Source organism: Vipera berus (assembly GCF_964194415.1).
Source record: "Vipera berus genome assembly, chromosome: 14".
Taxonomy (NCBI): domain Eukaryota; kingdom Metazoa; phylum Chordata; class Lepidosauria; order Squamata; family Viperidae; genus Vipera; species Vipera berus.
Window position 1 is genome coordinate 13,224,140 of NC_138217.1, and position 18,192 is coordinate 13,242,331.

At 47.9% G+C, this 18,192-nt stretch overlaps 2 protein-coding genes across 9 annotated transcripts; one reads left to right on the plus strand and one right to left on the minus strand.

Annotated features, from left to right (window-relative positions):
- The first annotated feature begins 1,214 nt into the window (after positions 1-1,214).
- Positions 1,215-9,841, plus strand: TCTN1 (tectonic family member 1). 3 transcript variants are annotated; one of them, XM_081338778.1, is made up of 14 exons: positions 1,215-1,830; positions 2,710-2,830; positions 4,120-4,250; positions 4,783-4,952; positions 5,289-5,373; positions 5,970-6,079; positions 6,285-6,305; positions 7,045-7,170; positions 7,333-7,458; positions 7,648-7,730; positions 8,102-8,242; positions 8,525-8,678; positions 9,110-9,235; positions 9,683-9,841. In XM_081338778.1, exons 1-14 carry the CDS (start codon positions 1,542-1,544, stop codon positions 9,743-9,745), a joined length of 1,746 nt encoding a protein of 581 aa, XP_081194904.1. In that variant the 5' UTR covers positions 1,215-1,541; the 3' UTR covers positions 9,746-9,841. The 3 variants fall into 3 exon arrangements, with proteins under 3 accessions (XP_081194904.1, XP_081194903.1, XP_081194905.1); XM_081338777.1 differs by having other exon boundaries at positions 9,527-9,746; XM_081338779.1 differs by lacking the exon at positions 7,648-7,730 and having other exon boundaries at positions 8,118-8,242; positions 9,527-9,746.
- HVCN1 (hydrogen voltage gated channel 1) lies at positions 9,793-17,875 on the minus strand. Of its 6 annotated transcripts, none has more exons than XM_081338785.1 (6): positions 17,797-17,875; positions 13,789-14,031; positions 12,864-12,968; positions 11,861-12,092; positions 11,106-11,218; positions 9,793-10,634 (listed from the first exon to the last, which is right to left on the minus strand). In XM_081338785.1, exons 2-6 carry the CDS (start codon positions 13,990-13,992, stop codon positions 10,560-10,562), a joined length of 729 nt encoding a protein of 242 aa, XP_081194911.1. In that variant the 5' UTR covers positions 13,993-14,031; positions 17,797-17,875; the 3' UTR covers positions 9,793-10,559. The 6 variants fall into 6 exon arrangements, with proteins under 6 accessions (XP_081194911.1, XP_081194907.1, XP_081194908.1 ...); XM_081338781.1 differs by having other exon boundaries at positions 13,789-14,087; positions 17,797-17,817; XM_081338782.1 differs by lacking the exon at positions 17,797-17,875 and adding an exon at positions 15,725-15,743 and having other exon boundaries at positions 13,789-14,087.
- Between the last annotated feature and the right edge of the window lie 317 nt (positions 17,876-18,192).

Genomic DNA, 18,192 nt, shown 5'->3' on the forward strand with positions numbered 1-18,192 from the left:
ATACTGAGCTTGTTAGTCATTAGACTCACGACAGGACCAACTGTGTGTGTGTGTGTGTGTGTGTGTGTGTGTCTCAAACCTGACCAAACACAAGTAGTTAAGTGTACTTCTGTAAAATGTGCAAAAGTAGCTTGTTAAATAATGACAAAGATTGATGCGAGATAAAAAAGTGTTTTTTTTCAAATGAGAAGTTTGGGGTTCATTATAGATGAATTCTTGCTTGGTTAGGAATGAGTCATCAGCTCACACTTGTGCCAGATTTGGAAGCTGTGGAAAATTTGACATTTGTACATAAGCTGAAACTTTTTTTAAAAGTTTCCTCATTTTGTTCCTATGCAGTGGGTATTTGCTAGCTTTCTTATGACTGTCAAAATACCTTCTGGTACCATGCTCCCTCTGCTGCTCAAACGGTGAAGTTAGAGTCAGGAAAATTAAACGCTCCCTCTTGGGACCTTGATTGACAAATGGAATTTTTCATTTAGTAACCAGAGGAACATTTAATTTAATTTTACAGTGTAGAAGCCCCTGGCTGCACAAGATTCTGGATGGCTTACAGTTTTGAAAGCAAGAACAATCAAGAAAGTCAGAGATATTCAGCTAAAACAATCCATGACCAATGACAACTCAACACCACTGTATCCAAAGACTTGGGAGAATAGCCATGTTCTTAGCCATTTTCTGAGCATCATTGGGATGGGAGCTATTCAGAGGACACTGTTCCAGACAGCAGCTGCCCTTCAAGTCCAGCCACTCAGGTGCTAATTGAGCTTTCCAAAAACCAAAACACAACTTTAAGGGGTCCCTGAGTGCTCTGAGTTTGGTTGTTTTCTTGCAGATGTTTCATTACCAAACTGGACAACATCACATCAGTGCTAAAAGAATGGGGTTTATAAGGAGGAGGAGGAGAACCGTGGGGTTCTTGATGCTCTCTGAACTTGGTTATTTCCTTACAGACATTTAATAACCAAACTAGAGAACATCAGCGCATGGACTCATTTCATCTCTGAGCTACAAATATTTCCTTCTGTAAGGATCACAACTTTAAGTCCCATGTTGGCTGGGGAATTCTGGGATTTGAAGTCCACAGGTCTTAAACTTGGGCTGGCCAAGATTGGACACCCCCACTTAGACTTTTGAGTGAGCAGTTACTGTTTTTTAACAATATCTCTGCCTGTAACTCCTCCATTCTTGTTGAAGCCTCTCACAGCCCCATCGTGTCCCCCAGACTTGATAACACGAAGCCTGGTGCTGTCAGTTGAATAACATAAACCAGAATTACTGGGTTCCTTGTGGGAAGTGGACCAAAAGCTGGTGAGACTTCAAGTCCCAGAATTCCTAACAAGGAAAAAAAATGCTTCTGGAGGGGGGGGCTAAACGTCAAGCCGTTCCCTGGCAACGCCTTCCCGACATGCTTCGAGCGCAGTTCACCCGCCTATGGCCACCTAGAGCTCCGAAGGCTCCCAGCGTACCTTGTGCGTCTCCATGGTTACCAGCGCCGGGCGTCCAACTGAGGCCTAGGCCGCTGCGGCCTGGCAGGCGGGATGAGGCGTCCAGGCGGACCGGCGTCGCCGCTTCTACTCAGGCGCTCCGCTTTGTTCCTGTTGCTGCTGCCGGGGGTTTGCCCGTCCACGGACGGGCCGACGAGCGAAGCCCCTCCGTCCACCAGTCCGGGCGGAACCACCGTGGCGGGGTCGACAACAGAGCCCCCTCCTCCTTCGCCCCTGAGCCAGGCGATCTCGACGGCAGGCCCCGTCGAGGCATCCAATCCGCCTCTCACCTCTTCCCAAACGCCGCCTCGTGTCGGCCCGTGGCCGGCGCCCGTGACCAAGGGTGGGTCTCCTGTGGGACTGATGGAGCCTCCGTGGACAGGAGCAGTCATGCCGGACTCCTGGACGGGCGCTTCCGGCAGAGAGGCGAAAGAAGCTGGCGGGAGGAGCGGAGGGGTCTGGCTGTCCCTTCATAGGATGGCACGGCAGACTACAGTTCCCAGCATCCTAGGCCATAGGAAGCGAGCCCTAAGGATTATGGGAGTTTATTTTATTTATTTGCTAAATTTATTTGCCGCCTAGGTTGCCATGGGGCTACTCTAGGCGGCTTGCAAGAATAAAACGGAAAAATTATAAAAAGCGTAAAGATAACAATACCAAAGGAATAAAACACTAAAAATAAGCAATGGAAGCACAATAATATGACTTTAAAAAAAACAAAACCTTAGTTGTCGGTCATTGACATCTGGCGCTGTGCCAGAGCAGCCTTATCCATAGTTTTTCTCCTTGGTAAATTCCAGATTTATATGGCTATAAGAAAAGAACCCTTGATCTGAAATTATTTTCGTCCAATTGCTCTGAATTAAAATAGTTCATGCAAAATGATTTTTACTGTTTTTGGCAGTCGGGAGGTGGGGCATGTATATTTAATAAATTATGGTTCATTGCACAGTCAGCCAGATGTTCAGTCTTAATGTGACATTTTAATCCACCTATCGAGAGACCTTTCGAGGACCCGGAATAAGCAGATGTTTTTTGATGGTGTCAAAGGTATCATCATGGGATGTCAGGTGTTCTAAGTCAATCTGCCTTTTGCAATTGATTGATGAGATTTGTCAGTGCTGATGGCATTCAAGGGGTGCTCCAGATGTTTTGAAATTGCATTCAGGGTTATTATTATTACTTAACTATTCACTACCATTGTTGTCCCATCTTTTTTCAGTGATTGAGCTCTGCGCCTGTGACCTGCTGGAGGATCAATGTGACATAAACTGTTGTTGCGATCCTGTTTGCACGGCTGCGGATTTCAGTGTTTTTACCGCATGTTCCGTTCCTGTTGTCACGTAAGTGCACATGCTATAGACTGACGCAAATATGCATTTAGATGTTTCCACAGAGATCTCTAATGCACTCTCAAACTTGCCACATCAGAATAGCAAATTGAGGATGCCGCTCCTGCTGCAATGTCTCTCGAGATTAAAAAAAATGTATATTAATAGAATGAAAATAGGATGTGGTTCAAATAAGCAGCTTTTGAAGGGGCACAGTCTTCTCATAAAATAGTCCCAGTGCAGAATACAGAGGGCAGAGGTGTTTCAGAGCCTGTGAAGTGAAAAAGCAGGGTGCTGGGAGAAAGCTTTTCTTAACCTGTGAGACTTGCTTGCAGAGAGGTTTTTGCAGCTAGGTGTATAGCGGAATTCCACTGCAAATTTGCTAAAGTCTGCATTAGCACTTTACACAACAGAATTGCCACTTGCTTGCATTTTGAGTATTTTTGCTAGTTCTCCATATTAGAACAATACCTTCATGGCTATCGATATTTTTAGGGGTGCATTTTTGAATACTGTGTGCACTATTAGTAACCCATTACAATCTGCATCCTGCTTTATTGTTATTTGTTCTGTAGGCCATTTCCTTTTTGGCAGCCTAACCACTCTCCTTTCCACAGCTTCTTTCACCTCTGTTGTTCTTATGCATTGTGAACTTGACAACTAAATTAAACCTTTTGTGGATTAGCAATGTCCTATTTAAATATCAATATGCCAGCGAGTTTCCTGTTGCAGCTTCCCAAGACAGATTTTGCAGCCTTTTCTACAGACCCATCTCTACTTCACAGGCCTGTTCAAACCACTGGCTTCATTTAACCAACTGCTTTCTTTTCCCTCACAACACCTCACCATGTCTCCTTGCAGAAAATTGTCCTCAGCTCTTTGGAACAAGAATTGTGCCACCCCAGGGATTAATCCTGGCTCTTATTTGCGCCCAGTGCCAATTGCCACCTACACTCAGTATTTTGAGAACAGATATGCCAGAGATAAAGCTGACTACTAGATGAATTTTTACCTATGAAATCAAGTACCCACCTTATCAATAGAGAGGCACAGATTGGTTGCATGCATAGGTTTCTGGAAGATGCAGCTGAATATTTGACACCTTCTTTTTACATTGTGTAAAATATTTTTAAAAGCCCTTTTGTGCTACTGACCGTTTGCACATGGCAGTTGGATTTCAGAGGGTTTTTTAAATCATTTATGTGCCTTGTTTCGACAACCATTTTTTTCCTCCATGTAGGAAAAAAGGCATTCCTGTATGTAAAAAAGGTTAAATGTTGACAAGCTTCTCTTTTCTCTAGAGGTGACAGGCATTTCTGCAAGCAAACAGAAGCCCGCTATTCAATAGATCAATCAGTTCAGCCTCCAGAAAGGCTATTTCAGCTAGTTGAAAAAGTCAACCCTTCTGTGTTCTGCCTTCAGACCTCCAATTGTAAGTAGAACAAAATTAAGCCTTGCTGAATAGTCCCTCTAAGGATAAGCAGACTACGGGGTAGGATTGGGGTGGGGGGGGGTGTGAAAACACAGTCACTTGTTGAGGTGGGTGCCCATCTAGATCAGGAGTCTCCAAGTTTGGCAACTTTACAACTTGTGGATTTCATCTCCCAGAATTCCTCAGCCAACCAAGTTTGGAAACCATATGAAATATTTAATTCCAATAAAATGGGTTTTTGTTCTAATCCTGTCCATGACTTGCAACATCAATATAAATTCTATATAGTCTGCCCCCATTCTGAAGCTTTGAGTTAAGCCCAAAGATGAACCTTTATTGTTGCAGTGTGTTTCCTTTCATTTTTGAAGAGAGAAAGGCAGCCGTGAGTAGCAATTAAGATGTTGAATAAGTAGCGAGGTTTTTTCCCCCCATATGACCACAATGCTCGGGATGCGCAGGGATCTAGTTCTGAAATGCCCCGATGCATTTACTCAACTTCTGAAACTTTTTTCTTTTTCTTTTCTTTTCCCAGATAAAGCTGGCTTTTCCTTCCAAGCTCCAGAAATACCCACTCTGCAGAATTTCGATAGGCTCCTTCAAGAATTTGACAGGGGCAGCTTTGCTACTGGAAAGGAACTAGCGCCGGAAGCAGAGTCACAGACACCGCGAGAGGCTGGTGCAAACGATGCCAGCAGATACAAAGTAAAGAGACCCTCTTTGCACATCCTCTCTCTTGAAGCCACATGAGATTGTTGTCCAGGGGACAAATGCAGCGGCCTTAAACTTTGTCTAAGCCAGGGGTCTTCAAACCCGGCCCTTTTGTGACTCATGGACTTCAATTGCCTGGCTGAGGAATTCTGGGAATTGAAGTCCATGAGTCACAAAAAGGCCGGGTTTGAAGACCCTTGGTCTAAGCAGTTTCCCACAGCCTGATCATCAGGATTGGGGAGGGCCAAGCAAAAACTTCCCAGGGATGAACAGTGACCAAGTGTCTTCTTCCTGGTAGAAAATGAAGCTTGTTTTCTTTTCCTTTGGCAGTTTAAGGATCTCATTCAGACAACCAACGGCGTTCTGAGGCTGCCTGCTCCACTTTTTTCCCATTGTGCTCATGAGAATCCTGCAGGTCAGAGAACAGCTTCTTCTTTCTAGAGCAAATTTTTTTTGAAGGACTAGTGTTTCTAAGAGTTCCAGGCCAGCTTTGAAGCACAGACCTGAATCTGCATACTTAGTGGATATCAGTAAAACACAAACGTGAGATAGGGGCTTAGTTTTCTGAGCTGTAGGCAGAAGATCCTGGGATTGATAAACTACACCTCCGTTTCATCTCTGGTTCAGGTTGACACCCAGTTAGAGTATCCTTATTACCACAACCATCATCCTCAGCTAGATGGGGCTGAGGCCTGATATGAGGAACGGAGGTTTGGATGAGACAATGTCAAATGAGTCGTCTTTTATCATAAGTTTCTAACCTGAATTAATCTGAACTTCCTTTGGTGCCTCTGGAGCCCAAAAGTAGAACATTTTCTAAGTAAACAAGGGGGAGCGTGTGTACATTAATACTGGCCACAAGGAGAGAGTTGTAGAAAAGGCAGCTTGTTGCAATGGAGCCCAGTCTTAAGCCAAGCATTGCTGGGCTTTTGATTTAGTCCCTCAAATGGACGTAGTCTTCACCAAACTGAAGATTTCCCTCTGACTCCTCCTCTTTGCTGCTTTCTCCAGGCTTCTTAATGGCCCAGGCTGAAAAATGCAACACGGTGATCAACATGGAGGAGTGCGCCGCCCTTTCCGAACTCAGCATGCTGTTTTACACCAATTTTAGCATCTTGGCGGTAAGGACTTATTTTGGGAGCCTTCAGAGCGCACTAAACAAATGGAAGGGTGGGGTGTGAAGTCAGAACTGCTGGTTTATTTGTCACTCAGAGAGAAAAGAGTTTTCTGGCACGGATGCCCAGAGGTTGGGACAAGACCGAGCAGCTTGTCCTTTGTACAATATGTGGCAATGCTTCAGCTGACTTCTTTTCTTATTCCCATTAGGTACCAAATTCCAGCCGCACAGTAAGTTTAATTTTAATTCCGACTTTGAGCCATTTGCGATGCATCTGTAGGCAGATTGTACTTAATGATACTCAATGGCAACTCTCCCATTATAATTAAGAAATAACGGGGCGGCTGTCAGTAGGTGGATCTTCCAAGTGACATCTCTGTTTTTGTGGGTGAATTTGAAAACCGTTGCGAAGCAGAGTTGCTTCCTGGGAAGCAGGCAGGTGCAGGCCAAGGATGCGTCTGGATGGGGCACAGGAGAAAGAGCAGCTGGTGCTTCTCTGCTGTCTTTGCTTCCTGGGGGGAAACGGAAACTAATCAGCCCTCTGTTTGATCTTAAGATTTTTCTTACAGTGCATAATGAGTAAAATTTTACCTTAAAACATTTCACCCATTCCAGAGCAAAAAACACTTCCCAAGATAGGGGTTTTTTTTAAAAGGAGTATGACAATTTTTCCTTGAACACTGTCAGTTTGCATAAGAGGATAAGGGGGAATATATATATATATATATATATATATATATATATATATATATATATATATATATTCCAGATAAATTTCCCTGCTCTTTCCTGGGGCTTTTGGGTCACCAGTGTGTATGTGGTTCAATTCGTATATTATGCTAACCTGTGGTTTAATCATAGTTTGAACAAACTACACCCTAGGCCTAAACCACCAGCCGTAGTGTCTGAATCCTGCCTGTGTTCAAAGTAAACTTGTACAAAGTGGTTGTTCCTTATGAATCTTTTCAGGTTAACGTCACCATCCAGTCCATCACGGTTCAGACGCCAGAGGGACTGCGCACTCGCCTGGCTGATGCAGATCTTGTGTTGCTCCCTGTGTTAAAGGATCAGTCGTGCAGCAATCTTGTTCTTGAGGTAAGCAGCCCTCGCCGTCTCGTTTCAGGCCTTTATTCTGGTAATAGGTTTGGTTTTTACACTGAGAGCCACACAAAAGCCAGGCGTTGCGAGCCACCTAGAGTGGATTTGGAGTTTGGGCGACACATAAGTCAAATAAAGTAAATCCCCCTTGCTTTGCAGGCCAGTTACCTCATTACCTTTACTGAGGCAGGTGAAATCGTGGGGGCAGCCATCTCGCTGGTTCTGGGGACAGTTCACATCAGCGCTGCTTTTCTGCAGCAAACCTTTGCTGTCCGTTTCGTACAGGTAACTCCCAAATTATGTGAATTTTGAATCTCCCCCAGAGCACTGGAAACTTTCTCAAAAGGAAGGGGGAAGCGTCCTTAAAGATTTATATTTAAATTCCAGCTCTCTTTCTTTACTGCAGGTCATTGGAATAATAATAGCTACTAATTTGCAACATTTATGTGTGTGTTTTTTTTCCTTTTTTAATAGCAAGATACTCAGCCTGTTCCTTTCAGTGGAAGCCCAGGTTATCTTGTTGGGTTACCCATAAGAGCTGGATTTAGATCAACTGGATATCCTTTTTTCCTCCATTATTTAAGCAAAATTCACCCTGGGAAATGGGCGCTGCAAAAGTCATAAGCGTGGGAAAATGATCATCAGTCACTTTTTTCAGTGCCATTGTAACTTCGAACAGTCACTAAATGAATCGTCGTAAGTTGAGGATGATCCGTGTAGCTGGTATTGCGAAGCTGAGCTCAGCTTTTGTTTCTGGACCAATTCTGCCACTTCTTGTGCCTGTCCTGCCACAACTCCTATATTGTGCCAATCCAACTAACTGGGGCTAATTCAGTAATCCATGATTAAAGAAACCACAGCTCTTCGCCACAGCTAAGCCGGGCTGCTGCACCTAAACCTTGCTTTTCCTTCACTCGCTCGCATTCACCCCTGGCGTCATTCAGAGTTTGAACGAAGGAAGCCAGCTGACCATGATGAAAAGCACCACAGCCCAGGACTGTTTCCGGGCGGAAGGGAGCCGAACCCCAGTACTGTTTGGGTACAATATGATGTCTGGATGCAAAGTGCGGTAAGGCATAAGCCTACTATCTTTATGACATGTTGTCTCCCCTCCTTGCTTGGATGCTGGGAAGGCGGATGTGTAGTTCACTGCCCACATTGGGGAAGACTCCTCCATCTTTCCCCTGCTTATTTCTGACTCCAGACATTGCCATGGCAGTTATTGGTAACCTCATCCCAACTTTTAAAAGAACACAAGCCTGCTGGTGCTTAGCTTTTCCACAGGCAGATTTATATAAAGTTACGCAGACACCCACCCCAGGGTTGCTGATGGCAATTTTCTTTCTTGAAGAATTACCAACAGTGTCGACTGTACACTCCTGGCTCCAGAGCTCCTAAGGGTGTTGAAGGGCCAAACCTTTCCAGACTTTGTGGCCTCTTTTGGAGATTCCTTGCCTCAGAATGGACCAGACTGGGTTGAAATCTCTTACAATTCCACCAAACCGGTAAGAAGTCAGACTAACCCTGGCTAACATCTGGGTGGATGTTTTCTTTACCCCAAGAACCATCCTGGAAGAGAAACACTACCCCAAGACTATTTTGGGGGATGCCGATAAGACTATGGAACAGGATATATGCTATGTAGGCAAAATAAAAAAATAAATAAATAATAATAATCCAGAACACTGCACAAAAAGCTGCTGGGAAATTTACTGATGTCCCCACGCAGTTTGGGTGCAGCTTTCATTCTTATCTAACAATTTTATGCACTCTCATAGATGACTCAAATGCTCCAAGGCCTGTTTATGGGACAAAGTGCAGTAGGTGACATCCTGCATGCTTAGCGGCGGGGGGGGGGGAGAGGAACGGGGTGGTGGTGGTGGCTCCCCCTCATGCAAAGCGGGGCTTGTGACGGAAGAACGTCTGACTGTTTCAGGCCACCTGTGAAATCCCGGTGTCCTTTGAAATGGAAGTGAAGTGGACTAAATACGGCTCCTTGGTTAACCCCCAGGCTAAAATCGAGAGCCTCACGGTGATCGTCACAACGGCTGCCTTACCCAAGGTGGGTGGGGATCTTCTGTGAAGGGAGGGGATGGAAGAACACGGGGAGCTTATTTTTAACTTGGCGCACTCATTCTGTGATCGCAAGGTAGTGTCTGTGGGTGTTAAGACATCTGCCTAATAAAACTGCCTTTCTCTTCTGAAGGGGTAACCTTGGCACCTTGCAGCATGGCTGGCTGGGGAATTCTGGGCGCTGAAGTCTCTCTCTCTCTCTCTCTCTCTCTCTCTCTCTCTCTCTCTCTCTCTCTCTCTCTCTCTCTCCTCTCTCTCTTCTCTCTCTCTCGTCTTGCAGGTCGATTCAGGAAGTGAAAGCATCGTCCAGATACTCAGCTCTGTTTCCTTTGTTGATATCTCTGCCGCTGCCCAGCCAGGATACAAGGCCTGGCCCACCATTGAGGCCCACCTGCCCTTTGATTTTTTCTTCCCTTTTGTTTAAAACCACCTGCAGAAAATCCAAAGATACCAGCTTCGTTTTTTAAAAAGTGGGAACTTTTCTTCAGATCCACGCTGAAGTTGAAAACAGTTGTTGCATCAACATGAGCGGAGGCCAAAGCCGTTTCTGCCAGCATCCACTTCCGGAGGTCTCCCAACTGGAATTAAGAGGGAGGAGTTTGGCGGAAGACTGTCTTGCTGCTGCTGCTAGTTCACGAGCGAAGGTGGACCGAGGCACTAGAGAGACATGCAGATGGGAAGGCTGGGAGTTGCAATCCATGCCTTCAGCGGGCCCCAGATTGTAGAGCTTTGCTTGCTGTGCCCAGGATCGAGTATAATGGGGTCTTCAGGAACATAAGATCATGCAATAGTTAATGGAGCCCATATGTCAGACGCTCAAAAGGGCACAAGAAAAATAAAAGAATTCTGAAATGGGGGGGGGGCAAGGGAGAAGGATGTTGCCCTGTGCGTTAGAAACCTCTTCCGGCTGCTACAGCTGTAGCTTTTGTGAATTATCGGAGGCCCCCTCTGAATATGGATTTGAATTTATTACATTATTTCCAGTAAGTCTTGTGAAACTGTAGAGCTGTACAGGAAAGAACGGCACAGGTCATTTTAGAGCGCTGAAGCTGTTCTACCACTCTGGGTCTCCCAAAGAGATCTAGGGCAGCTAAGTGCCCTCCAACCCCCCCCCCCCTGAGCATGACTAGGGGGAGGGCAGCAGGCAGTGTCCACTCTATCTGAAGGGCATCAGCCTCGGAGGAAAGGAGCCGGTGCTGAGTAATGTGCCAAAGGATATTTTTACCAAGGTCACCCTGTAAACGTGAAGTAGCTTCTCGGGGCCGGAGCAGAATCCACGGAAGAGATTGCCCCCCCTCCCCCCAAGGTCCAATTCAGGCATCTTGTTTGGACCTGCTGAGTAGCCCGTGTTGCTTCAAAAGATTGTTCAGCCTTTCAATCTCTGTTTCCTGTTGAAGAAAAAAAAGAAATGGTGTGTGTGTGTTTCTTGTGTCCCTCAGGCCTTGGATGCATGTTTTTATCAACAGCCCTTTTCCAATTTGGGGGAGAAAAACATGAACAGAAAGAAGGAAAGTGGAATTTAAAAGCTCTGAAGGAAGCCTACGAGCAATTGTCTCTTAACTATTAAATAAAAACATGACATCTGAATTCTCAGTTTTCCGTATTGATTCTTTTCCTTTCATTTCTTCCTGTCTACATTTTATATTTGATGGGGGGTACGAAGGGGCGGGGGGGGGCAGGTTCTGGGCACTTCTAAGAGCAGAGTCCAAGCTGTGCCCTTAACGTTGGAATAAATTTAGTGGCAAGTAGTCTAGAAATCCTGTCGTTTCAGCCGGGTCAGGGCCACCCTCTTATTTATTTTATTTATTTTATTCCATTTATATACCGCCCTTTCCCTGAGGAAGGAATTAGAAACTTACCTTCTCCGCACAGCTGCCTTCCAGCTGCTGGACTTTGGCACTCAACTGTAAATTGGCTTGCTTCAGTTTGGAGATCTGCTGTTCTGAGCGGGTCTTCACCGATAGGATTATCCCTGCAGATAGAATTGAAGGGCAGAACAGTTCCCTAAACTATCAGCCACTTAAAAATTAGCGTTGCAAAACATTTACAGCAAACCACCTGCTTAGGAAGGCATGGCAGAAAAGGGAATGGAGGGAGGGCTGGGATCCTATAAACATTGACAAACTTGGGAGGCTAACTTAAAACTTTCTAGTTCTCTTATCGGTTCTCAGAAAGAGGGAAAGTAATCAAGGAGAGAACCAACTTAGATCTAAGGAGAAATTTACCGGCAGTGAGAACAATTAACCAGTGCAAGGGCTTTCTTCAGACACTGTGGGCGCTCCAACACTGGAGGTTTTAAAAAGAGATTAGTCAAATTTGTCTGAAATGGTAGGGAGTTTCCCGGTTGAGCAGGGCTTGGACTGGAAGACCCCCGAGGTCCCTTCCAACTTTGTTATTCGGGGGTCTCCCGTGGGATCAGGCCTCTGAGAGCCCACTCATTGAACCAACGGCCTTTGGCAAAGCAGGGGGCGTTGTGTAAAGGCAGCCTTGGTAGACGGGGGAAGTAGGGAAAAAGTTCTGGAGGAGGAGGAGGAAACTCCGGCTCAAAGGGTTTCTGTCATCCTCGGATAAAGAGGACACGGAATTTAATTCCCATCCTGCTTTCGAGACGTACCGTTGATGATCCTGGCCACTCGCCAGAGCCTGAGCAGGATCAGCAGGCCGAGCGCTTCAAACTGATGCTCCTGGAAGAGGACCACGATGTCCAGGATGAAGGAGACGACCACCACCAGGGCGTCCAGCACTTCGAACTTGTGGTGGAAGAACTCCAGGCGGTAGGCGAAGAGCTTGAAGCTGACTTCCACCAGGAAGAGGGACAGGATGGAGAGGCTCAGGTAGTGAAGCACCTGGGGGGGGGGCACAGAAGGGGCTGAAAAAGCCACCCAGGACACAGCAGGGTGGTGGTGGCGTTGGGGATGACACAAGGCAGGACCCCTCAGGAAGACACAATTGCTCTTTACCATTTTTAACATTATTACAATTAGCCTTGTGCGGGAAGATGTAATGCGTACAGGTAGCCCTTGAATTACGACAACGGAGCCCAGAATTTCTGTTGCTCAGCAAGGCAGTTAAGTCAGTCGTGCCCCATTTTAGGACCTTTTTTTGCCACCGTTAAAGGAACCACGAATCGAGATTGTTAAGCAAATCTGGCTTCCCCCACTGACTTTGCTTGTCTGGTACCCAGCTAGGAAAGTCCCAAGTGGCGATCACGTGACCCTGGGATGCTGCAACTGTCATACGCCAGTTGTCAAGCCCCAAAATTTGGGTCACATGATCACGGGGGTGCTGTTGTAAGTGTGAAAAACAGTGATCAGTCACTACGTTCAGTTCAGCATTTTTTCAATCTTGGTCTACAGTTCTGGAGTTTCTCCTTACTTTACCCTGTTTGTTTTCCAATTGTACGGGACGAGAAAAATGTATGTGCTCTTATCCCAACCCGTGAAAAACCTTCAGTTCCGGCAGACTCATTCAAGCTTAGCTTTGCATGAAGGGTTCAAAATCTGCTCTCTCTTCTTTTTCAAATACAGAGAGCCTGGATGCGACTCCCACCACAACCTTCTGGCTGATCTTAAGGCCACTCCTGTCTGGAGAGTCTCCTCCGTTCACCCATCGTTCACCTTTGGTGCAATCTCCTCTTTGTCAGGATGAATGATCTTCAGGTCCAAAAGCAGCTCTCCCAGCACCAGCACCGCATCCAAGATCACCAGGCAAACCACCAGGATCTGGGAGGAAAAGGGAGAGAGCATTCAGGTCAAAACAATAACACATTCTTGGAAACCCATCACCGGATATTGAGGTCGGCTCCCGTTTATGGTAGCAGTGAATATAACCGAAGTCCAACACACAAGTGTTGGCTGGGGAATTCTGGGAGTTGAAGTCCACACATCTTGAAGTGGCCCAGACTGAGAAATACTGGTTAAAGCATTGGACTCCTGACTGGAAAACCAGGAATGGTAACCCAACTCAAATAAGCAAGCTAACAATAAACAACCACCCAACCAAGGAACCACCAAGTCCACTCCCATCAACTCTCATCTGACAGGGCAAACCACTAATCTATAGAGGGCAAAGCCTACCCCCTTACTAGCACTGATGATGATACCTAGCTTGGTAATGAGACGTCTACAAGAAAACAGCCAACCTCAGAGAGCAGCAAGGACCCCACAATGATAATAAACCTGATTGAAAAACCATGGGATGCCATAATTTACTTATTTGGTTTGATACGTAAACCAAGACTGGCTAAGCTCACATGGCTAATTATAGCAGAACGTGATTTTTTTTTGGTTTTGGACCAGTGCATGGCACAAACCATACCTGGGATTTGGATACCACTGTCCACGAGCTAACAAACTCTGCAGATCCAATCCAGTGATGATTGACCAACAATCCATGATTAAGACCAAGTGGAACAACACAGCGCCAGAATCAAGTGACAAGGTGGCACTCAGGAATATCAGCATCGCTCTTTGCTCGTGTGACAACCAAACCCCGATGAGGGAGCCTAGGGCGAACGTCATCTGAAGAGTCCCCCATCCATACCTGGAACTTGTGGGACTGGAACACCCTCTTCATGACATCTCTGAAGGTTGGACGCCTGGGTGCCGATTCGACTTTCACCGCAACCTCGCGGGCCTTTCCTTCTCCTTCCTCCTCTGTCTCTTCCTCCTCCCATTTCTTGTAGTCGTTGTTCCACTGGGCAGTGTCATCTCCCACCACCGTGAAGTGCTTCAGATACATCGACATGGTGGTGGCTCAAAAGTACATCACCCCCCCGGAGAACAGCTGCAGAAGCAGATCACAAGCCATCCTGGTTAGTCAAGGCTCAGTCAGTCACCTTCCTAGGAATGCATTCACGGACAGATAAAAAGAGGGAGAAAGGAAGAATCATCCAACTAAAATGACCGTTTTTTCAGGGCGTACTTGGCAACTTGTGGACTTCAACTCCCAGAATTCCCCAGCCAGCATGGATTCTGGGAGTTGAAGTCCACAGGTCTTAAAGTTGCTGAGTTCTGAGACCCCTGGTTTAGGTTACTGAGTCCAGATCCTTACTCAGTGCAGAAAACCAAATGTAGGGCACCTCCCCAGCAGAGAACAACAACCCAGGCTCTACTCAAAGGCATCCACCCAGAGTCATTGACAGTCAGATAACAGTTTTAACAAATCATCCTCACCATCCCCAGGAAATTTGCTACTTCCCTAATGAACTATTTCTACCCTTGAATCACTATTGAAAAAAGCCCTGGAATTATGTGCCTTTTTTAAAAGAAACCAACCTCTCCTACGGACGCCGCGAAGAGAAATAAAACAAGGGATCCTTTTAGGGGAAGCAATGTGAAAATGCTACCTTGAAGAAGAAGAGAATTAATATAACCACCACACAGGAAGCCAGCCCTGATCCTCAGAGCACTCCCAAAGAGCAGCCCCCCTCTTACCGTGTCTCTTTCTCCGCTGGCCCAGCCTGTTTCTCTTTTGCCAAGGAACCTCAAGCCAAGCCCGAGGACCCCGAAGCCCGCCCCGGAGAGTCGTCGTCTGCCGTGCTAGAGAGACCTTTGCTGGCTTGTAGGAGAGGCAAAGGAGAACAAAAAAACCCCACGTTTCCTGTTTGCTTTATTTTGCATAAGACATTTCTGTCGCAATCCTTTCTGCTGATAAAACTCCAGGAGGGTGAAGGAGAGGGGAAGCCCACCTGGGGTTAGCCAAGCACTGCCATTAGAAAAGTTCTCGGTGTTTGTTGTGGGTACAAACCATGGCTAGGACGGTTCTCCTTGTCCTTGGCTGGGATGGCATCTACGCGACGCATGAGGAACCCCGATGGAAAGCTTCTGCAGAAGGAAGACCCATTGGGAGGGGGCAGGACTTGCTCAAACTAGCCCCAAGTGCAACCAATTGGTTTTACTACGACCTGAGTCAGCTCTGATCGAGAGAAGTAGTTGGCAGGGATGTCTGCTCTGTTTATGGTACCATACCGGTCAAATAAATTCCAGTCAATGCTGGTTTATGATCCTGCTGGTAAATAGCTTCCAGGTGATTGGAAGGAGGGGTTTGCATGGCTATGCAGAGATCTCCGACCTAATCATAACGTAAACTTATCTATTTGCTGCCCAGAAGGGGCTATCGTGAATATTGTCTAGCAACAAACAGCCTCCTTTAGGGGCTGGAGAAAGAGCACCTTGCAAAGCAGCCAGGAAGTCTTTTGAAACACTCAAGGTTATTGCAAAACGCTGGCGTTCTATTTTTAAGCATGAAGAAATATCTCGGATGTTTCTCCCAAAACAACCCGCAAATAGTTTGTTCTTTTTTCACATAGTGGGCCCTGTTCTCCTCTCCTCCCCTCCTACTGAACTTGAACGTGTTGGACCAAACCGATGGGCGGGAACATCAGCTTAGGACAAGCTTACACAACCTGCAATCCTCTCAAACGGTTGTGTAGAAGAGAAAGCGGTGTTGAGTTCAGCCCCGGAAATCAGGATTTTACCTATTTATAGCAGCCAGGTCTCAAAATAAGGCAGCTCCAAAGAAGGAAAGTAATACCTATTTCTTGACTAAACCCAAATTCAAGAACCATCCTAAGCCATTAATCATGGATTACAAACATCAATGGCAAGGTTGACAGCTGGTGCTTAACTCAGAATAAAATGTTGCGGTGTTGTCTACTCCGGGAGTCTCCAATTAGTGCTCTAAGCCCCATGGGAACAAAAGGGGGGGGGGAATAGCTGATGCAGGAGAACATTAAGGTCTCCTGGGCATTAAAAAGCTCCTATTCTGGTTTGCTTGTTTCCTTGGAAAGTTGTAAGATTGACCCCATCCAAACTCTAAAGAAGGGTTAGGGTTAGGGTTAGGGATGAAACCATGTTGCACCTGTCACCTGTCTGGAAAAGTTGGGACTTCACTTTCAAGGAAGACTCTCGGGTCATCTGGCAAACTAAACCAGTTGATTGTGGAGAAATCCTAGCTTCCCACAAACTATCGCTTAGCCATCTTTCATTCACCTGGGAAGAGAGGCAGAGGTGCTCTACCCCTACAGTGCTAAAAGGGGGAGGCAAAGAGAGGCAGCCACCTGGTTGATAAGCAATGCTGCCTCCTGGTTTAACTATGGTTTGTTGAATAAGCCACAATTCTCTGCCGAACCCAAGGAAATAGCTAATCGTACAACCTTTGGTCCCTCACAGTCACTATCCTGGGCTGCCTTCCTAGCCTGGCACCTCCACGTTCCAGAATCCCCCAATTTGGGACTCTGAGCCAAAGGCCGGGAGGCATCTTCCCCTGCCTTGTGAGCCCACCTCTCAATTTTGCTGACCAAGCTTTGCTGACCGTAACTTGTTCACGCCAAAACACCTAGAAAAGTCACTGAAGCTTGCCGAAAAATCTGCCTAGTTAAACATTCTCTGTCTTCCACTGAAACCAATTCAAGGGATTTATTTACTTTTCTTGCAATCCGTCTGCTCCTCCTTCAAGAAAGACCTGTCCCAACTTCTAGGATCTAGAAGACCCCTCCCCAAGGACCTTCCTCACATTTCTGCCCTGTAATTTGGGGGCGGGGCCTCTTGCTTGCCCAGAAAACTGTCCCCCCCCATCCTCAATTAAAATGCCTCTTTTTTACGCTTTCAGCCATTCTTTGCTCTCCAGGCTTTTTGTGTGTTTGTTTTTTGCTTTGGCTCAACTCACTTTATCAAATGTTGCACATGACAAAAGATTCCGCTTTTGGGCAACACTTCCCAGGCCTTAAGGAAGCCGTTTGATAGTTCTGCTAACATCCTGTTGGAGGTCATGTATGTTAACATCCCTAAATAATCACCCAGCTTCCATCTATATTCTCTGCCCTTTCTTTCCCCCCCTTTTTTTAGCAAACGGCCCTTCCGCCTTTTTATTCTTTATTAATGGTGAAAAAAGTTCCTCTTTCTCTCCTTTGAGAAACAAATTGGGGGCCCCCGTGCCTCTCCGGGGAGGGCTTCATCTGAAAGGTGTCGCCAGAGCAGGTGCGGCAGCGCTGCCTCCGTTGCGGGGTCTCCAGACTCGGCGACTTTTCAGACGGACCGACCTGCTCTCCAGAGTTGCCCAGCCAGCTGCGGGAGGGAGAATTCTGGGAGTTGAAGTTCACCAAGTCGGGAGACCCCCCAGGCGGACCGGGCTTAGCCTCGGAGGATGCGGCAGCGGAATTGCCCGAGCCGGTTTCGGACGCGGGTCGTCATCCCGCCAGCGGCTCCCTCTCCCCCCCCCGCCCGCCTCCGGGCCCGCATCGGCCGCTTCCAGGCGAGCGGAGGCGGCCTTCGCTCCGTCCGTCAGTCCGGAGTCGGCGGGGTTGTCGCAGAGCCCGCCTCGCCCGCCCCCCTTGGCTCCCCGGCTGCAGAGCGGGGGGCGGGCGGGGGAAGCTCCCCCCAAGCGCGGAGCGGGTCCCGCATCGGGGCTGCGCACCTCGGCGGCGTCCCGGGGCTGCTCGGGGGGGGGGGCAGCGGCTGCCACGCAGCGGGGAAGCGGCGCAGAGGGTCCCCGCCGGGGCTGCCCCTGCCCGGGGCGGCTCCCTCCCCTCCCGGGACCCCCGTGCCGTACCGTGCGGGCCGCGAGCCGCTCCGGGAGTCCTCGCCCGCTTGCCTGCCTGCCTGCCTGCCTGGCCGGTGGGGCCGCCGCCTCCCTCTCCCTCTGCCGGCCGCCGTCCCCGCCTCCCCCGCCCCATTGGTGCAGAGCGCGCCGTCCGGATGGCGGAGGCGGCGGCGGGGATCGGGGCAGGGGCTCTGCCGGGGCCGGGCTGCCCCCGCACGCCCGGCCAGGGCGCATCCCGGCGGAAAGGTCGCTTCAGCTGGCGGCCGGCTCCGTTGCGCTGGCCAGCCAGCCCCGCGAGCTCTCGGGGCCAACCCAGGGCAGGGCTGCCTGCCCCGCGGGGCTCCCAGGGCGGGAGGGGTCTGGGGAGCTTGAGGGTCTTTCCCACCCGTTGTGACGTAACCCCCT